At 38.7% G+C, this 17,672-nt stretch overlaps 1 protein-coding gene across 4 annotated transcripts in view; it reads left to right on the top strand.

The window, feature by feature from the left end:
• The window catches only part of LOC102790386 (ankyrin repeat and IBR domain-containing protein 1-like), a 36,896-nt gene that overhangs the window by 7,765 nt on the left and 11,459 nt on the right, over nt 1-17,672 (top strand). For all 4 annotated transcript variants that reach the window (XM_006794928.3, XM_006794929.3, XM_035909527.2 and 1 more), the window contains exons 6-14: nt 5,587-5,795; nt 8,719-8,807; nt 8,945-9,089; nt 9,808-9,974; nt 10,886-10,974; nt 12,882-13,012; nt 15,707-15,841; nt 17,139-17,225; nt 17,505-17,571. In XM_006794928.3, the coding sequence (XP_006794991.2) occupies nt 5,587-5,795; nt 8,719-8,807; nt 8,945-9,089; nt 9,808-9,974; nt 10,886-10,974; nt 12,882-13,012; nt 15,707-15,841; nt 17,139-17,225; nt 17,505-17,571 (1,119 nt within the window). The remainder of the gene's footprint in view (nt 1-5,586; nt 5,796-8,718; nt 8,808-8,944; nt 9,090-9,807; nt 9,975-10,885; nt 10,975-12,881; nt 13,013-15,706; nt 15,842-17,138; nt 17,226-17,504; nt 17,572-17,672) is intronic.

The following is a 17,672-nucleotide window of genomic DNA, read 5'->3' on the forward strand; positions in this document are numbered from 1 at the left end:
ATGCGTACCGAACCGAAAGCACTGTATCGAACGGTTCAATATCGATACGAGTATCGTTGCACCCCTAAAATATATAAATATATATATATATATATATATATATATATATATATATATATATATATATATATATATACATACACACACACACACACACATCCATACATACACTTTAGTGGACGAGGTAAGTATACCCTTGGCCATGATTTGCATAATTGTTCACCTGTCTCAGATATTGGCTTATTAAAGTCTTTGACCGCTCTTCCATACAAATCCTGTCAGTTACAGAATGTTTTAATCTAAGGTTTCTCTTACACACTGCCTGTTTTAAAGTCCACACAACATTTCAGTGGGATTCAGACCAATAAGCAGGATCCTCTCAATAAGCAAGGCACGTCTGCATTGCAGTTCAGATTTTCCCTGCATCTTATTGTAAATGAACGCCTTTTGACACCAGTAGTAAGAAATGGCTGAAGACCCTTTGATGAAATGTTGTGGTATTTTTATTATACTTTTTATGTTGTTCTGTTTGGGTTTATTTGCTGGAGCAAGGAGTCTGGTACAAATTGGCAGCTGTTTAATACAGTGGAATGACCGATCTTGAGAATAACTTCAAGACTTTTTTAAGTCTTAACAGACTTAGATATCTCCAGCCTTTTGCTGCAGACCTCAGACCTAAACATGACACCACACAATTTAATAGCTTGTAAGACCAAACCAAACAAGCTTAAAATAAGAAAAGCTGCTCCTGGTCACTCTCTAGGGAGGTTCTGTATGCAACCCTGATTCTAATCTTGTGGCTGTGATGCTGTGAAAATGTGTAACGATGCATTTTACATGGGGTTACCATGCTTTTTAAATGTAGAAATGACTACAAAAAAGAAAATACAGAAAGTGTTTTTTGGATTTGGATAAGGGATTTATTTTCTATAAATATGCAGTACGCTGAAAGAATTGGACTTGTTCTGTTGTCACTGGAGAGAGCTTTTACATGATCTAAATGTAGTTTTAGTGAGCGTATTCATTTCAACAAACAATTTGAGAACAAACACTGCTTAATTAGGTTACTTAGGCTCACGCCTGATTTACTGTAAATAAGATTAAATAATCCGCAGCGTGAACCATGGGTTTTTATGTAAAATCCTTGGCACGTCTAATTTATTTTTATTACTTTCTGTTATGTTTTTCCTAGAAATAGTAGTGTGCTGCAGAGAAAATATGCTTTCCTGAATTTGTCTTAATTATTCCACTCTTAACTTAGGCCGGGCCAAGTACTGAGTAAATATATTAGATTTTATTAGACTTGCAGTCTTAACCCACCAGTTTTCAAACTTGCTTCATTTACAGCTGGACACAAGATAGTATGTCCAAGTGTTTTGAAAGTTTTACTGATTTGAGGCTTTTGTAAATCGTTACTTCAGACAACTTGGCAAAATTGTTTGTGTATGACTTCACCACCTCATTTTTTAATTAAATGGGCTTAAGGGCTGTCTGTTGAGCTGTGTGCTACATATGAGACACACTTTTAAGAGCTCAGAGGCGGGAGATTGACCCCAGAATGGTGCTATATTTATTCAGTTTTATCATGGGACTGCTGAAACATTTCAGGATTTTGCATGTCCTGGAGAAGGGTTTTTGCACTCGCATGTCATTTCATTCCGAAAAAGCGTCATTTCCACAATTTGTAACAATCTCTTATCTTCTCCTCATTGCTCGTCTGCTGAACTGCTTGCTTTTCCATCTTTCTTTGTTCCTAACAATTTGTATTTCCCAACTAATTTTTGATATTTAAGACTAAATGTGAAGACTTCACTTTTAGACTCTATGTAATGGCTAAAGGCTTTAAGATAGGGCCATACACATTGATTAGTTTTAATTGAATGGAGCTAGATTGGGATGGGGGTTGTTGCGACAGTCATTATCTAAAGGAGGCCATTTAGAGCGTTAGTCATTTGATTGGTGGCAAAACCTGTCTTGAGGCTGATAATGGCCTAATTGCACAGTTGACCTGGTCGTGTTCCTTATTTTAGGAGGGTAGACTATTTGGACTCGGGCACAGTCCACAAGTCATCCAATATTTATACTGAGAGCCTCTCAAATCTGTCCGTGTCCTGATGTGAGATTAAACAGCTATTCTAAAACAGAAAACCAGATGGCAGCAGGTCTTTGTTGTTGGCAGTTTAAAAGGCTTAAATGCTAGTGGCTACTGGACTATTTCTATTGAGAATCCACACAAATGTAAAATGAGATTCACTGAAATGCATTTCTTGTCCATGAAATTCAAACTTAAGTCTTGTTTTGACAGGTTAAATGGGAATTCATATATTCAGTATGTTATATCCAGTGTTGGGTAAGTTACTTTAAAATAGTAACTTAGTTACATTACTAGTTACTTCTATCAAAAGTAACTCAGTTACTTCAAGTTACTCGTTACTTTCAAAGTAACTAGTTACTAGGGAAAGTAACTTTGGTTTTACTCAGAATTCTCTTGTTAATGTGTTGCTTCCACAACTTTGCCAGTCTTCTAGCTTGCTTACTTGCCACAAGTGCACTGTGCCACCTACCAATAGAAAGGAAAAGATAATGTGCATATTTCCACGAGAGAAATCGCACGCCTGGACTGTCATTGACTGCTGCCATGATTCTAGCCTACATCACAGCGTCATGTGCGCCTTTTACATCCAACACAAAAACTGCAGTCGTGGTGCTTTGATTGTACTCAGAACTCGGAAATTCTGCCTTCTGAATAGGAAGATGTAGGTAACACCAGACTGCAGATGAGCTGCATACAGGGCTGGACTGGGACAAAAAATCGGCCGGGGCATTTTGACTAGAGACCGGCCCACCATTATAGGAAAAATCATAAAGCCTTTGAATGAAAACAAACGCTGTTGTGACAGTGATGTACACTGTTTTGATGGTATATATGCATCAATCTATCAATCCTTTGTTGTAAGATTCAGATAATTATTTTTTAAAAGCTAGACATTTTAAATGAGAATAAGAAAGAAAAGTATTTCTTTGTGCCCCCCTCTCCCTGTTAATGCCCAACCTGGCCTCTTGGCAAAACTTTGCTAGATCCACACCTGCACAGTTACCAGCTGTCAGCTACCTAAAAAAGGATCCTGGGGTTATCTGTCTCTCAGAAACAGTTCATAACTTCCCTTCAACTCATTCATGTGACCTAAAAGGCAAACCTGTTTCTCCATCACCTGCTCAGCTCTGATGATTCAGTAAGGACATCTCCTGGTTTCATCTTCATGTTTCCCTCTCACCAGATAACCAAACCGATATCATGACCAGCAGCTTTTTTGCAGCTGTGGCTCCAGCAAACATCAGCTGATACTAGAAATTAATATTAAATAAATTCTAACAACAGCTGATCAAGCTTAAACGTGCTGGTGTTGTTTAGCGCGACATCCGCTGGTTTCCTCTTTCTGGCGCAAAGTGGGCGATAAACAAACGAGAGAAAAGCCGATCAGCTGATCATTGATCAGTTTTCATGATTGAAGTAGAAACAGGAGAGGGAGGGGGGAGAATGAAAGAAGAAGAGGCAGCTGTGCAGCAAAGACACAGAATAACTCCAGCTTTGTGCCCTTTTCATTGTAGCTGAATTACGGGACAAACTGTTCCTTTTCACCTCAATAAGAAACGCCTAATATTTTCTCTGAATACCAGACGGGACGGTTGGCAACTCTAATAACTTATGAACAAAATAAAGTTCAACATCATTAACTTCATAGCACCCACCCAGCTATATAGAAACTCCGTCATGCTAGCTAGTACGCAGTACGGAAAAAGTCAGAATAACGAAAATAAACTCCACCTAAACTTGGTTTATATCTGACCCAGATATACTGCAGGTCATAACTTCTTACCTGAAGTTCAGTTCACACTTGGACCGGCGGTCGCCTCGGGTCGCTTTTCCTTCTGCGTCCCCTTTCCCTCATCCACCTGCTGGCCTCCATCACTTGCTAATGTTACAGAATCTGTGGAAGCTCCGTGATAGCCACCACACGAAGTAACGAGTAACGACCCTATCTAAATCCCAGTAACGACTAACGCGTTCCTGATTTTGGCATAATAACTAGTTACCGTGCTCGTTACCACAATAATAACGTAGTTACTGTAACGCGTTACTTAATAACGCGTTAGTCCCAACACTGGTTATATCTGTTTTAGGCCTAATCATAAAGTATTGTAAAAAATGTAATCTTCAAACAGTCAGAAAATGTTTTTAATTGGCCCTGCTAAATTGCATACTTCTTATTTGTGTCTTGACAATAACTTGCGTGTTTATAGTTGCTAGTGAAAGGAAAAAAGACTTTTCTTTATCTTCCATTTTGTGCTTCACAGAAAGTAGGTTCTGTGAATTGATATTGGACTCTGCGCTGTAGCTGGCAGGCTTTGAGCTCTTCAGAGCAGATCACCACATTTTTGGCAAGAGGAAAGGTTGTAGAATCTGTTTTCACACTAACATCAGCCGGCGCGATGATTAAACATCACTGTTCTTCTGATCTGGAATCGTTCTTCCCATTCTGTAAACCCGTCTACTTCCACCGTGAGTTTGCCGCATATTTTCTTGGGTGGTTTTTTAAAATTGTCAGCATTCACATTTCACTGCCACCAGCAACTGTGCAGGAGACACAATAACGCTGTGTATGGAGTGGAAAAACCTGAATTCTGCTGATAATGTCCTTAGTAACTTAAATAAAGATAGTAAACTAACTGCCTTCCCAAAGGGCAGGACATTCTGGATCACTATCATACTATAGTGAGCAATTCCTGTCCCATCACCACTTTCAGTTGTTACTCTGGTCATGACACACCTGATTCCTGCATAAAGAAATACACTTTCTGAAGCTTCTTTTTTCCTTAGATCATCATTTTGTCTCTTTTACATCAACTTTCTTTTATTCAAACATCCTATCAGCACTTACTAAATGAACCAATATGTGCTATACTGGAAATTAGACATTACAAAAAGTGACGTATAATGCACTGGCAGTCTAAATTGTAGGTTATAAGCTGTGAGCCTGTGGGACATCATACCTTTCTGAAAAGAAACAATGTAATTTGCTCTTAGATCCTGAGCTATCCTGTGTCAGTGTCAGGAATAATTTATTACAAGTAATTAAGTTATCTCTGTTGTGTCACATGCATAAATGCACACAGCTTTTAGGAAGCTCGTGCATTGATTCTGCTGATGTCTGATGCTTCAGTTATTTAAATAAACTCATGAAAAAAACTTTAAGAAATACGGCAGCAACCAATTAACTTCAGCACCTTGTTATAATTTTTTTTAAGCCACACACAAGGATCATCGTAAACTTTTTGTTAGACAGCAGGAATCAAGTTATCTTATAAAAATGTGTGTCTGACTCCCAGTCCAACAGCACCTATTGCACAGAAGCCTGCGTTGTTTCCCCTTTAAAATTCTCTGCATACCGACATCTGCACCTCCAGTCACTGGTCTGATCGTTCGGATCAAAACATCATGCCACAAGCAGAGTTTCATCCTCTAGGTAGTATATACTAAAAGAATTCACTTCAAAGGTGCTTTAATAAATGTCTTTTTTGTGTCAGATTGGGACCGAGAGAAGCTCTTAGAGGCCTGGATGGCCAATGCGGCGGAGTGCTGTCAACGCTCAGGTGTGCAAATGCCCAACCCACCCCCAAGTGGTTGCAATGCTTGGGACACCTTACCTTCTCCCCGGACGCCTAGGACCACCCGCTCCTCCATCACTTCACCAGACCAAATCAGCCTCATGCCTGCTGATGAGGAGTCTTCTCTGGTAAGATAAGATGGCTCTCACCAAGGAAAATATGGAATTATTTGCATTCAAGCTGATACATTAGGCACGTAATGTTTGAGATTAGCCTGCTGTTTAGCACAAAGTGTTATCCAGACTCACATTGCTGCTGTTGTTGTCCATCAGCTATACAATTCAAAGAGTCCTGGAAAACTGGGCACGCTTTCTAATAAAATTGACCAAAGTAAAGGAAAATATCTCTTACTAAATTTTGTTTACTGCTACATCCTGAACTGATAAAGCTAGACAAATTAATTTATAAGGTGGACGTAATGTACCTAAATACGCTTTTTAAATCACTACATTAGGGTTGAAATCCACTTGCCATTTTTTTTCTTTTTTTGCTGAAAACACTGTGACAGCTCTAGATTGATAAATGTAGATCAGTAAATCAGAAAAAAGTTTTAGCCATTGTTTAACTGTACTTATTGATAAAGAACGATCAAATGAAAAAGGATCACAGTCGGCCACAGCATGTTTTTCTGACAAAGAAGCTCCTATAGCAGCAGGGGATAGCTTTAGGCATGGAGGTGCATAGATTAACTGGCAGCATTCCCATAAAATGTGTATAGCAGTGCATATTTAAATAAAATTCATGGAGTCTCAAGATTTTCTGAAGTGTTTCAGCTGAATTCTTTAAAATTTTATGATCACAGATGTCTTTCTGAATAATGATTCACTCTTTCCCAGTAAATATATGTTGCTAGCAGTCATTAGTATTCATGCCAGTGGTCTACCTTGCAAACATAAACAGAAGCAGGGCTTCCTTTTCTCATATGTCATCCAGTGTTTTGTCAGTTATCATGTAGGCAAGTCCTGAACAGTGTTGAGTTTTGTTATGTTATATAAAATATGCTAATTTAAGATACGACATCCTTCATGTTGCGCTCTCCTTTATCAAACATGATTGACGGCTGCACATGTCGTATGTTATATTATGTTATATTACTGCTGTATGTTTGGGCACGTATCACTAAAGATGTCACGTTATTGTTTTCACAGTTTTAACATTGTTACACGTAAGGGAGAGTGTTGATCCTTGTGCGACTGTTTTGTGGGGGTGTAGTAGTCCACAGTGATGCCATCACCAGGGGTTAGTTTTAAACTAATTAAAAATACTGGAAAGTTTTTTAAGCACTTACAGAAGGTGAGTGAATTGTGATCAACTGTAGCTGCTAGACACTTACAGTCTGCACTGAGATATAATGGGGGTGCATACATTTCGTAAGTAAAATAGTTTTGGTTTTCCCTCCTTTGGCCTTTTGGGTGAAGGGTTGAGGGAGTTAGGTAGGGGGACAGTTGTAGTTCAGTCACTGTAGATAATTATTTTTCAGCTTTCAACAACTACTCCTCCCACAGCATTAAAGTGTGCTCTCTAAGCTTATGAAAGGTGTATTTTCCACCACCGTGTTTACAAAGCCTGCAGTGAGGGAAAGGAACCTTATTGGCCTCTTGCTGTGAAAGGAGTTGTAAACTCCCTGTTTAATTGCCCACCTGTTATCCTGATCTAGTCTGGCATTTCCCATAATTATAAAAAAAATGTTCGGAAATTGTCTTCTTTGTGAGCAAAAAGTAATATGTCCTGCACCAAAACAAAGTTTACAAGGCATCTAGCCTTTATCTCATTTATTGCTGACAGCAACTCATTTTGTTTACTGCTCGCTATTGGAGATAACAATGCTTTATAAAAATCAGGGTTTGTGAGGTCAGCAAGGTCGGTTAGCTTGGGTTTAGACTTTATTCTGGAATAGTTTGCAAAATTGGGAATTGAGATGACAGTGCAGTGTGAGAAATGCATACTGCAGACTTTTTTTTTTTTTTTTTTAATATATAACTTTATGAGGCTTCTTTGGAAGAAAATGCTGTTTTCTTGGGTGTTAAATGTATTTCAAATTTGTAGTAATGATTTTTAAACTAAAATGATGGTACCTGGAGGGAGAATCAGATAGTTTTTGACAGTTTCTGAAAAGTTTAAAGACGTATCTTTTTGGATGAATGAATATATCCATTGGCGATGTGTGTTGATGGATAATAGCTAAAGCTGACACACTTTATTAATCTATAAATCAAGGCTGTCAGCTTCAGTTGCTCTCTATCAGGGGTTTACTTAAAACACCAAAACACTCTGGATTGAAATATCAAAGATATGAACATGTCAGACAAATGTCTGAGGGTATCTGAAGTTGTGCATCTGAAAAGGCGTATTTGAACTGCCCTGTGTCAATCGACCGAGTGTACTCAAAGGCCCGTTTAAAGGTTAGAGTTGATTATCACATTCTGCTCTTTCACAGATCAATACCTGTTTTGTTGAAGCACACTGCCTTCTTTATGTCTTGTGAGGATCAGTCTTTCACTGTAACAAGGCCTGTGTATTTGACTGTGTGTCAAATACACTCTTTGTTTGTGATTCAACTCTCTGTGGGTATCTGAAAAATAAATCTAATAATAGAAATGGGAATGAGCCACATGCTTAGCAGAGGTCATAACATTGGCACAGTGGCTTTTCATAAACTACTTTGGGCTACTGTTGTGTATAATTGTACACATTGACATATCAACTCAATAACTTCTCCACCTCTGACATGTGGTCTCACATTAAAATCGCCCTCCTGTTGCAATATTTGGAGAGCATTCCCAAGCCAGGACATTCTTAAACTTTGGCATTTCAAGCAAAAAATAGAAAAATAGAAAAACACAGTGACTTTTTCAAAGGCTGTAAACAGTGGCACGGTTATGTAACAGAGCAAAACAGGACTATAACACAAGGGCCTTTTGAAGTTATACCAGATTTACTTATTTTTTTTATTGATTAAAACTGACTTAATTTGTTCAAAAAATTTAAAGAGTTTAAATAGAGTGTATATTGTTGATGCTAATATTGTGGTTTGATATTTACGTCTCGCAGTGTGGTATCTGCATGTCTTCCCTCTCCGTCTTTGAAGAACCTGTTGACATGCCCTGTGGCCACGACTTTTGTAGATCATGTTGGGAAGGGTAAGTCATATATTTTGGTATGGCCTGAGGATTCTGCAGATTGCTTGGGGTGTCTGTACTATGCGTGCGCAGATCTTATTCAGTGTTTTTGTTCTTTGCATACCTCATTTCTGACTATTATTTGAATGCTTTCAAAGGTTTCTGAATTTAAAAATCCAAGAAGGAGAAGCCCACAACATTTTCTGCCCAGCCTTTGATTGCTACCAGCTAGTACCAGTGGAAGTCATAGAGGGTGTGGTCTCCAGAGAGATGGACAAGCGCTACCTCCAGTTTGACATCAAGGTAGTGATGAAAACAAAAAAGGAAGGAATTGAAATGAATTGAGCTGTGAGCCTCCAGCACAAAATATTCAAATAATTTTGTCGGGGATAAAAGATGATTCTGGTGTTGCCGTATTGTGTTATGATAATACCATTACTCACTTAAATGGAAGGGTATAAGTAATAAAGGTAGAGGAATTAAATCGGTTATGTGTGAAATAATCTTTACTTGAAACAATGACATTTTTTGTTATCAAAGTGCCACAAGCAACAATGAATATTATTCATTTTTCTTTCAACATATTTTTATGTCTCCTTCATTCAGTTTAGAGTTGTAATTACACATTAGCAGTTTGTAAAATAAGTAATTTAGGGGCACTTAACAGAAAGAGTTCAACTTTGCAATGTTCTAGTGAGAAATGCCAACTTTTCTCTGTGACAAAATATATTTATTTATTTTTTAAAGAGCCTTTTTAGTTGAATTATGTTCAGGCTGTTATATTTATTTTGTGTTCAAGAATCTATTCCTTAAATATTGAGCTGTTGTAGATGGTCTCAGAACGCATACAGAGGGAACAATTTTATAGTTAAACATCTTTAACAGATTTTAAAATGACTTTTAAATTAAATTAACACTAAGAGGAAATTATTTCAAGCTTTATTAGTGTCATCTACACTAAAAGGTATACATCTTAATAAAAGATTGTTAAACTTCTGACTAACTTTTGCTTTTATTGAAGGCATTTGTAGAAAACAATCCGGCAATCCGATGGTGTCCAGAGGCGGGGTGCGAAAGAGCGGTACGCCTGAACACCCAGGGCCCTGGAACCTCCACCTCAGATCACCTAAGCTTTCCCCTCCTTCGGGCCCCTGCTGTAGATTGTGGCAAAGGCCACCTCTTCTGCTGGTCAGTATTGTTTTTGCTTTTCAAAACTCCAGTTGTCCAAAAGAAACAGTAATGATGGAGTTAATGGGAAGAAATATTGTTAGGCAAATATTTGGGGTGGTTTTTCTGTTTAGTTTTGTTCACCAATTGTTTTTTTTGTTTGTTCACCATGCCTGACCTCATCATCTAGCTTCTGAAAATGGCTGACAGTTTCCCTCAAAAGTTTAATTCGCACAACATTTGTTACTGGAAATGACATTAGTAGTGGTTCAATTTTAATAGTTCTTCTATCCCTTCACCCATTCACCAATACATTTATACAAGCACTTTTTTTCTACACCTGTTTTTGATTTGTTACATGTGTAACATTCACACATATTCACTGTCCAATGAACACTTCAGCAGTAACTCAGGGTTCAGTATCTTCCCCGAAGATATTTTGGCATGCAGACTGGAGCAGGCGTGGATTGAACTACTTCCAACAACTTCCAATTAGATGACCTGCTTTACCTCCTGAACCACAGCCACCCACAGGATGTTGTGTTAATATGATCCTTTTTCTTGTAGATTTCTGTACATTTGGAAGAAAAAGGTTTTGAATCATCTTAATCAGGGCAGGGTAAGCTAGTTGAAGTAAAGAGATTTAGTTTTGGAGGTACTTTGTATAGATAAAAGTGTACAAAATGTGATTACTGACAGTGTCTGCTTAAGAAATCTTTTATTTGTGAAAGGTCCCTCATACAAAGGAAACTAACAAACAGAAAATTCAGGACTGCTGCTACTTTCCAAACCACAAAGATTTAAGGTGCTATCCTAAAAGCGTTGAAATAGAACTAACAGTTAACAGTTAATTTATTTCACTAAAATGTTTTTCACTAGGTTCTAATTTTTAGTTTAGTATTAGTAACAACCTTGGTCTGTATGTATTGCAGGGAGTGTCAAGGTGAAGCCCACGAGCCCTGTGACTGTGAAACGTGGAAGATGTGGCTACAGAAAGTCAGTGAGATGAAGCCTGTGGAATGTGAGTGTTTGTTTTTGTTCCTTGTTGTTGTTTTTTTAAATTGTGGATTTGTACAGTACAGTATGTGGTTTTGTATTGAGACCTAATGTGAAATGGCATTTTTATCTGTTGAACCACAGTAGAGCTGGGCGATAGAACGATAACGATATGTGTTGCGAAATAACGTTTTCTCGATAGAAAAATGAAACTATTGTGATAGACCTCATCTCTCTCTCTCTCTTCTTCTCTTATAAAAAAAATGAATAGCCAATACAAATTAAGTAGCGCAGAGCTGAACCAATCGCAGCCGCAGCGTCACGTCACGTAACTTGTTACGTACAGCTCAAGTGCCAAGCCGCACATGTGTATTTGTTTGGGAAGCAGCCAGCCGCCGTGCCGGCTGGGTAATGGAGGAAGTGAGTGAAAAATCAACCGAGACCGTGACCGAAGGTTACCGAAGAGAAAACAGATGATGGTTCCAATGCCGGAGAGATTGTCGAAAGGAAAGGCCAGAGAAGTTCCGTAGTGTGGAGGTATTTCGGCTATTTGAAGTCTGACAAAAAACAGAGTAACGCACTGTAAATTGTGCCGAAAGCTCAATCTCTGACTGAAAGCGCTAATTCGTCATCGAAAACAACCAAGGGAATCCCTGTGAAGCAGCAACAGTCAATTGAGTCTGCTTTCTCCAGCGTCTTACCATATGACAAAAAAGCTAAGAGACATAGCAACATAACGAATGCCATAGCTTACTGTCTTGCTAAAGACATGCTACCAATAAACACGGTCAAAAATGAAGGATTCAAGCAGCTAATTAAGGTAATGGATCCTCGTTACCAACTCCCTGGACATAAACATTTCTCTCAGACAGGGCTTCCAAAGCAATATTATATAAGTTAGTCAATTTTGTCTCTTCTTCTGTAAAATAAACTAAGATTTATTTTTAGAATTCATATTTTGTTTCTAAGTGGAACTGACAATTTAGTAGTCTGTTTTGTTTGTTCTATTACAAACTACCTTTTGTGTAGTTTGTAATATTTGCCTTTATTTTGCCTAAACTGAAGATCTCATTTTAAGTACATCTGCCCTGTTGAACTTATTATGGGAAGTAAATATTTAAATCAAAACAAGTTGCTGATTATTTCACGTTTTACTTGTGAGCAACAGCACATTTAAATCTTTCATATATATTTATTTGGCTTATATCGTGATATATATCGTTATCGCCTGAAATGAAAAAAACATATCGTGATATGAAAAAATCTTATATCGCCCAGCTCTAAACCACAGAGTAGAATTGTGTTGTTACCTGGAGGTTACGGATCATAAAGAAGTTTATTAGCCAGTGTCTTTATTTGCCCAGATTTTTCAGGGTGCACAAAAGTGACTGATTTGGAGTTAAATTGCCTGGAACTCAACCACAGTAATTACAAACCGTTTAGCATTAGGCTAATTAAAATCCACCACGTCGATGATAAATTATTAATTAAGACGAGCAACCCGCTCAATAAAAGTTTGTGGTGTTTAGAAACATTAATTGGACTCTGGGCAATCTAATAGATGATTTAAGATACCCCAGCTGCTCTTGAGTGCCACTTGGTTGATGTGACAGTTGGAAGATAAAGCAATTATTTGGTTTCGGAACTATCTTCCACTTCGATTTCCACCAGATTCTGTTTTATCTTGGCATTTCAGCAGCACATCAAAGGTGCTTTGATAATAGCCAATTATTCTCTTTGTGTGTGTGTAGGTGGGTGCATGAGCATCTTGGGAGATGTTAGCAAAATATATTAGCAATATACATTAATCAGGCAGGACGATTTCCCACTCAGTGCATTGGTCTGTTTTGATGCTCTGGTAATAGCCATTCTCATTCTGTCTCATTATGCCTTTATTTGTTCTGTTTACCTCCCCCCTCCTCCATGTTGAAGTGGCTGGTGTGAGCGAAGCTTATGAGGATGCAGCCAACTGCTTATGGTTGCTCAGTAACTCCAAACCCTGCGCCAACTGTAAGTCTCCTATACAGAAAAACGAGGGCTGCAATCACATGCAGTGCGCCAAGGTAGGCAGTCAGGCCTCTCATATTTTTCTTACCTAGACAGTAATCAGGTGATCAGTTTATCTGGTTGTTCTAGAAAGATATGTGAATCAGTCGTTTTCTGTTGGAGAAAACAAACCTAAGAAGTTTAAATGAGCGACATATGTGCAATGAACACCGTATACTTCTGTTTATGTTTTAAATGGACTTCAGAATCATCTTCTTTGACATACTGAACATAAAAATTAAAAGAAAAATAGTGCAAAATGCAGATTTTGGCAACTCATGGAAATAATTAGAATTAATTATGTGTAACTACCTTATTTATCAAATTTCAGTAAAGTTATCTAGAGCAAGTGTGGGTTTTGGAGGTCCATAAAGGGGTACAGCAAAGCTTCATTTAGAATTTTTTTCTTTTTAATCAGTTAATTATATTTTATGTAGCCACCAGTTATTCATTGGCATATTCTTTCTTTTCTTTCTTTTTTTTTTTTTTTACCAAGAAGCATTTACAAATTGACACAGTATTTTATCATACAGTGCAATGATATAATAACTCAGGGCTTTTATGTAAAGTACTGTTCTCAGTGCAAACAAACTGTCAGGTGGGAGATTAACTTTATTTGCACATAGTATGCGTATAAATGTCAAAATCTCATTTTCAGTTGTACAGATGGCTCTTTAAACACTAGAATGAGCCATTTTTACTCCTGATTCTCCACAAGCCTTTCTCTTTCTTACACCACGCTGAAGACAAGTTGTAGTATTTATACACAATGGTATTACATGATCTGTCTAGCAGATGACTACAACTTTCTGAGTTCTGTCAGATCAGACTATTAGAATAGCTCTGTTTTATACTGTTCTGTTCTCACTTAACACCTTTTTAAAGGAAATGCAGTGTGCATAGCAAAGGGGCAACTAAGGTACCTGTTGATGTTGTGAAATGTATGTGTAATTACAGTATGAATGCATGCTGTCATGTTTACATGTTAGCAGATAGCTTCTGTATTGGTCCACCAGTGTGAATAATACAGGGTTAAATTGGGTGAAATTACCAAAAAGGTTTGTATGAAGGCCATCTATGGCCATAGCTGTAGGAAGTAAATGAGAATTATATTATGGATCTAAGCGATGGAAATCAGCTTCCTCCAAGGGTCATCTGGGCTTTCTTTTAAAGATAATTTGAAAAGCTTGGTCACTCGGGAAAAGATCAAAGTAGAGCTGCTACTTCTCCACATTAAAAGGAAGCCACTTGAGGTGGGCATCTAACTAGAATGCCTCCCGGACATCTCCTGAGGTGTTTCAGGCATGTGCAACTGGGAGGAAGCCCCAGGGTAAAACCAGGGTCTGAAAGAGAGATTATGTCTCTCGGCTCAGCTGGCTTGGGAATGTCTTGGTATCCTACCAGATGAGCTGGAGGTATCTGGGGAGATGGAGGTCTGGGCATCTCTGCTTAGACTGCTATCCCTGTGATCTGGACCTGGATAAGTGGAAGAGGATGGATGGATGGTCAAGGGAGAGAGTGAGACCAGCAATCAGACATAGTCATGTTGCTTGACTTTGTCTCTGTTACTACCACTGTTGCTGTAGGGGAGGCAGTGCAGTCATACAGCAAAGATCTTTTTGTCTCTCTGACACCCCTGTCACTGTTTGCACTGGTTAAATAGGCTGACTAGAGATGGACATTAGTTTTGGGTGAATGGAGTGGCTTTCACAAGCTGAGAGGCCACAGAGGGCTCAGCCTCTTGACCTGTTATTACCTGGTAAGAAACGGCTTTACCCCTGTTGCCTGGAAACACGGGACTCAGTGTTGCTAAGGAACCTTTGTCTTTTCGCTGCCATTTCATTCTCTCTGGTGTGGCTTCACGCTTTTTTCTTGTCTCAAGATTCTCTTTCACATGTCTTTTTGTGTCTCTCCATCCACCCATTCATGTCCCCTCACTCTCCTTGATTTTGTATTGATTTTTCTGATGTGTCATATAAGCAGAGAGTTTCCAGGACAACTGAGGCCTCAGCCTTAAGGTTTTGTGATACTCCAGCTAACCTGTCACCAACAGAAGTGCTTGTAGCATGGAGAAATCACTTATACCCAAATAGGCTCCAGATTGCAGAGGCTGTAGTGTTTTGCTGTGTTTTGTTGTTCTTTCTCCATCGGGACCTGCTGCTCTCAAATGCAGTCTGAGTGCCTTCTAGTGGCAGCAAGCTACAAGGATTCACGACTCTGTTCAAACACCTGCTACTTGTACACTGTAGAAAAAGAAATGGATGAGAAGACGAAAGAGATAAAATGGATACAGGTGATTACATTAGTTTAGTGAGTCTTAGAAGTCCTTGACCCTTAATTATAATTCAGTTATGATTTTTACAAAGGATGTGTTTTTGAAAAAAAAAGTGCCTTTCTGTCCTGGTGCTTGATAACTCAAAGAGGTTACAGCACATCAACTGAGCTCTGATGTCGGGTCAGTCTGATATTCTCACCTTTGGATGGGGATATTAACGAAAACATGTCTGTAGATGGGGAGAGGTATCGTTTTGGCTGTCATTTCATATACCAGGATAATTGTTTTTCTCTGACAGCAATTATAAAAAAAAAAATGTGTCTTTTTCATTTTGTCATTAAATGTAAATTACCCCAGTATAGCAGGAGTAGCATTAGTAATTGGCTTTCCATTTTTTGATGTGACAGCTGACCAGAGCTGTTCTCTCTCCCTGTAGTGTAAGTACGATTTCTGCTGGATCTGTCTGGAGGAATGGAAAAAGCATAGCTCATCTACAGGGGGCTACTATCGCTGCACTCGCTATGAGGTCATCCAGCAGGTGGAGGAGCAGTCAAAGGAGATGACTGAAGAGGTACATGCATACACTCTAGATGTTAACACGATATTATTACATTCTCTGTGTTTTCATATTTTAAACGCTTTCGGCCCAGTTAACCGAACACTTTGTAAAATATGACTCAACAGTGGTATAATGTAACAACAGGGAGCAGAGCTGAGTGATGGCAGTTGTTACTGGGGGAGCCCTCTGTTATGATGATGTAGAGTGAATGTCCTAAAGGAGTGGGGCTGGGGTTGTTTCATATTGTATTTTATTCCTAAACGTCATGACTCTTTCAGCAACTTGTCATTGTACTCCTACACCATTATCAGACTCACAACAAAAAAGCAGAAAACTTGGTGCATTATAAACTCGTGTCTGTTTTAAGTTCACTAATTCTTCCTCTGATTCAAGCCATGCATACATTAACCAGAATGTGCTTCCGCTTGTCCTAGTAGCCAGTAATATAACCTTCAAGCTCCTCAGCTAAATTTAAAACGAGCAACCGTCTACAGAGCTGTAGTAAGCTTGCTTTCTGGTTCTGTTTTCTCAAACTCAGACATTGACCTAAGTGACATTACTTATAGCAATTTATCAGTTGTGCAAGTCCCTGTGGAACCACAGAAGAAATGATATAACTGTTTACTCATCTGCAGTAGTACTCTCCAAGGCCTGGAGAATGGCGATACATAAAATTGGTGGAATTTTCCTGGAAACGCATGATGGAATTGTTAATTATTTACAGATTTTCTATTTTGCTGCACAACCCAGTCTTACTGTAATACACCAAGTCTCTGTCTGTTTGCAAACTCCTACACGATCAGGAGTTGAGCAGCTGAAGTATATAACACACAGGTATATAGTAATGTAGGCCTTGACGCCAGTTGGCAACTACCTGGCAACTGCTGGTTGCTAGGGAAAAATATTTCCTGCTTGTTGCCAATGGTTGCTCGAGGTTAATAGCAGTTACTGTGAAATCATTTGCTAAAACCACAGTCATGTACGTCAAGAGTCACTGACCTCCTGGTAACCAGTCGTTACTATTGAAAGATGTATATTCTCTGACTGGCTGGCAACTCGTTGGAAGGGTTTGCTTGCTGTTACTAAGTGAAACTGCTTGCAAAGAGGTAAACAACGTTGCGCTTGTTTGCATTTGGTTGCCAGAGGGTCACTGACCAGTCTCTCGTGTACTCTCTAGTCACACATAAATAGTATCATTTGGTGGACTTACTTTTGCTCCTTACAGTTAAAGTATTTAGGCTTTCTCTGTGAGAAGAAACACCATGCTCAGGAGTTTGACTGTGGCTGGTGTCTCATCACTGTTTTGCAGGCTGAGAAAAAACACAAGAGCTTTCAGGAACTCGACCGCTTTATGCACTACTACACACGCTTCAAGAACCACGAGCACAGCTATCAGGTAAACAGACCAGACTTTGTCTTCCAGTGATGTTGCATTTGCAGCTGTTATACAATGAATGCAGACAGTGAGAATTTGTGTAAAACTGGTGCATGACCCATAGTTTGGATACTGTCCAGTGCTCTAACTAACATACAGTATATTTGCATTCTGTTCATCACAAATAAATCTGTTGTTAATTTATTTGGTCTCACATAGCATTCTCTCTATTGCGTGGTTTAGCAGGAACCTCAAGATAAGTTTTGTTATTGAGTAACATTTCTGTTTTTCTCCCATTAGCTAGAGCAGCGTCTGTTAAAAACAGCCAAAGAGAAGATGGAGCAGCTTAGTCGAGCACTAAGTGGAAGTGAGTATGCAGTCTGCCGTAACGGTGTCAACCTGTATTATACCAATCCTAATTCAGTTCTTTAATATTGAGCTTTTGGAAGTAGAGGAGAAGGGATAGAA

This window comes from Neolamprologus brichardi, chromosome 11, assembly GCF_056152115.1.
Source record: "Neolamprologus brichardi isolate AB-2024 chromosome 11, ASM5615211v1, whole genome shotgun sequence".
NCBI lineage: Eukaryota > Metazoa > Chordata > Actinopteri > Cichliformes > Cichlidae > Neolamprologus > Neolamprologus brichardi.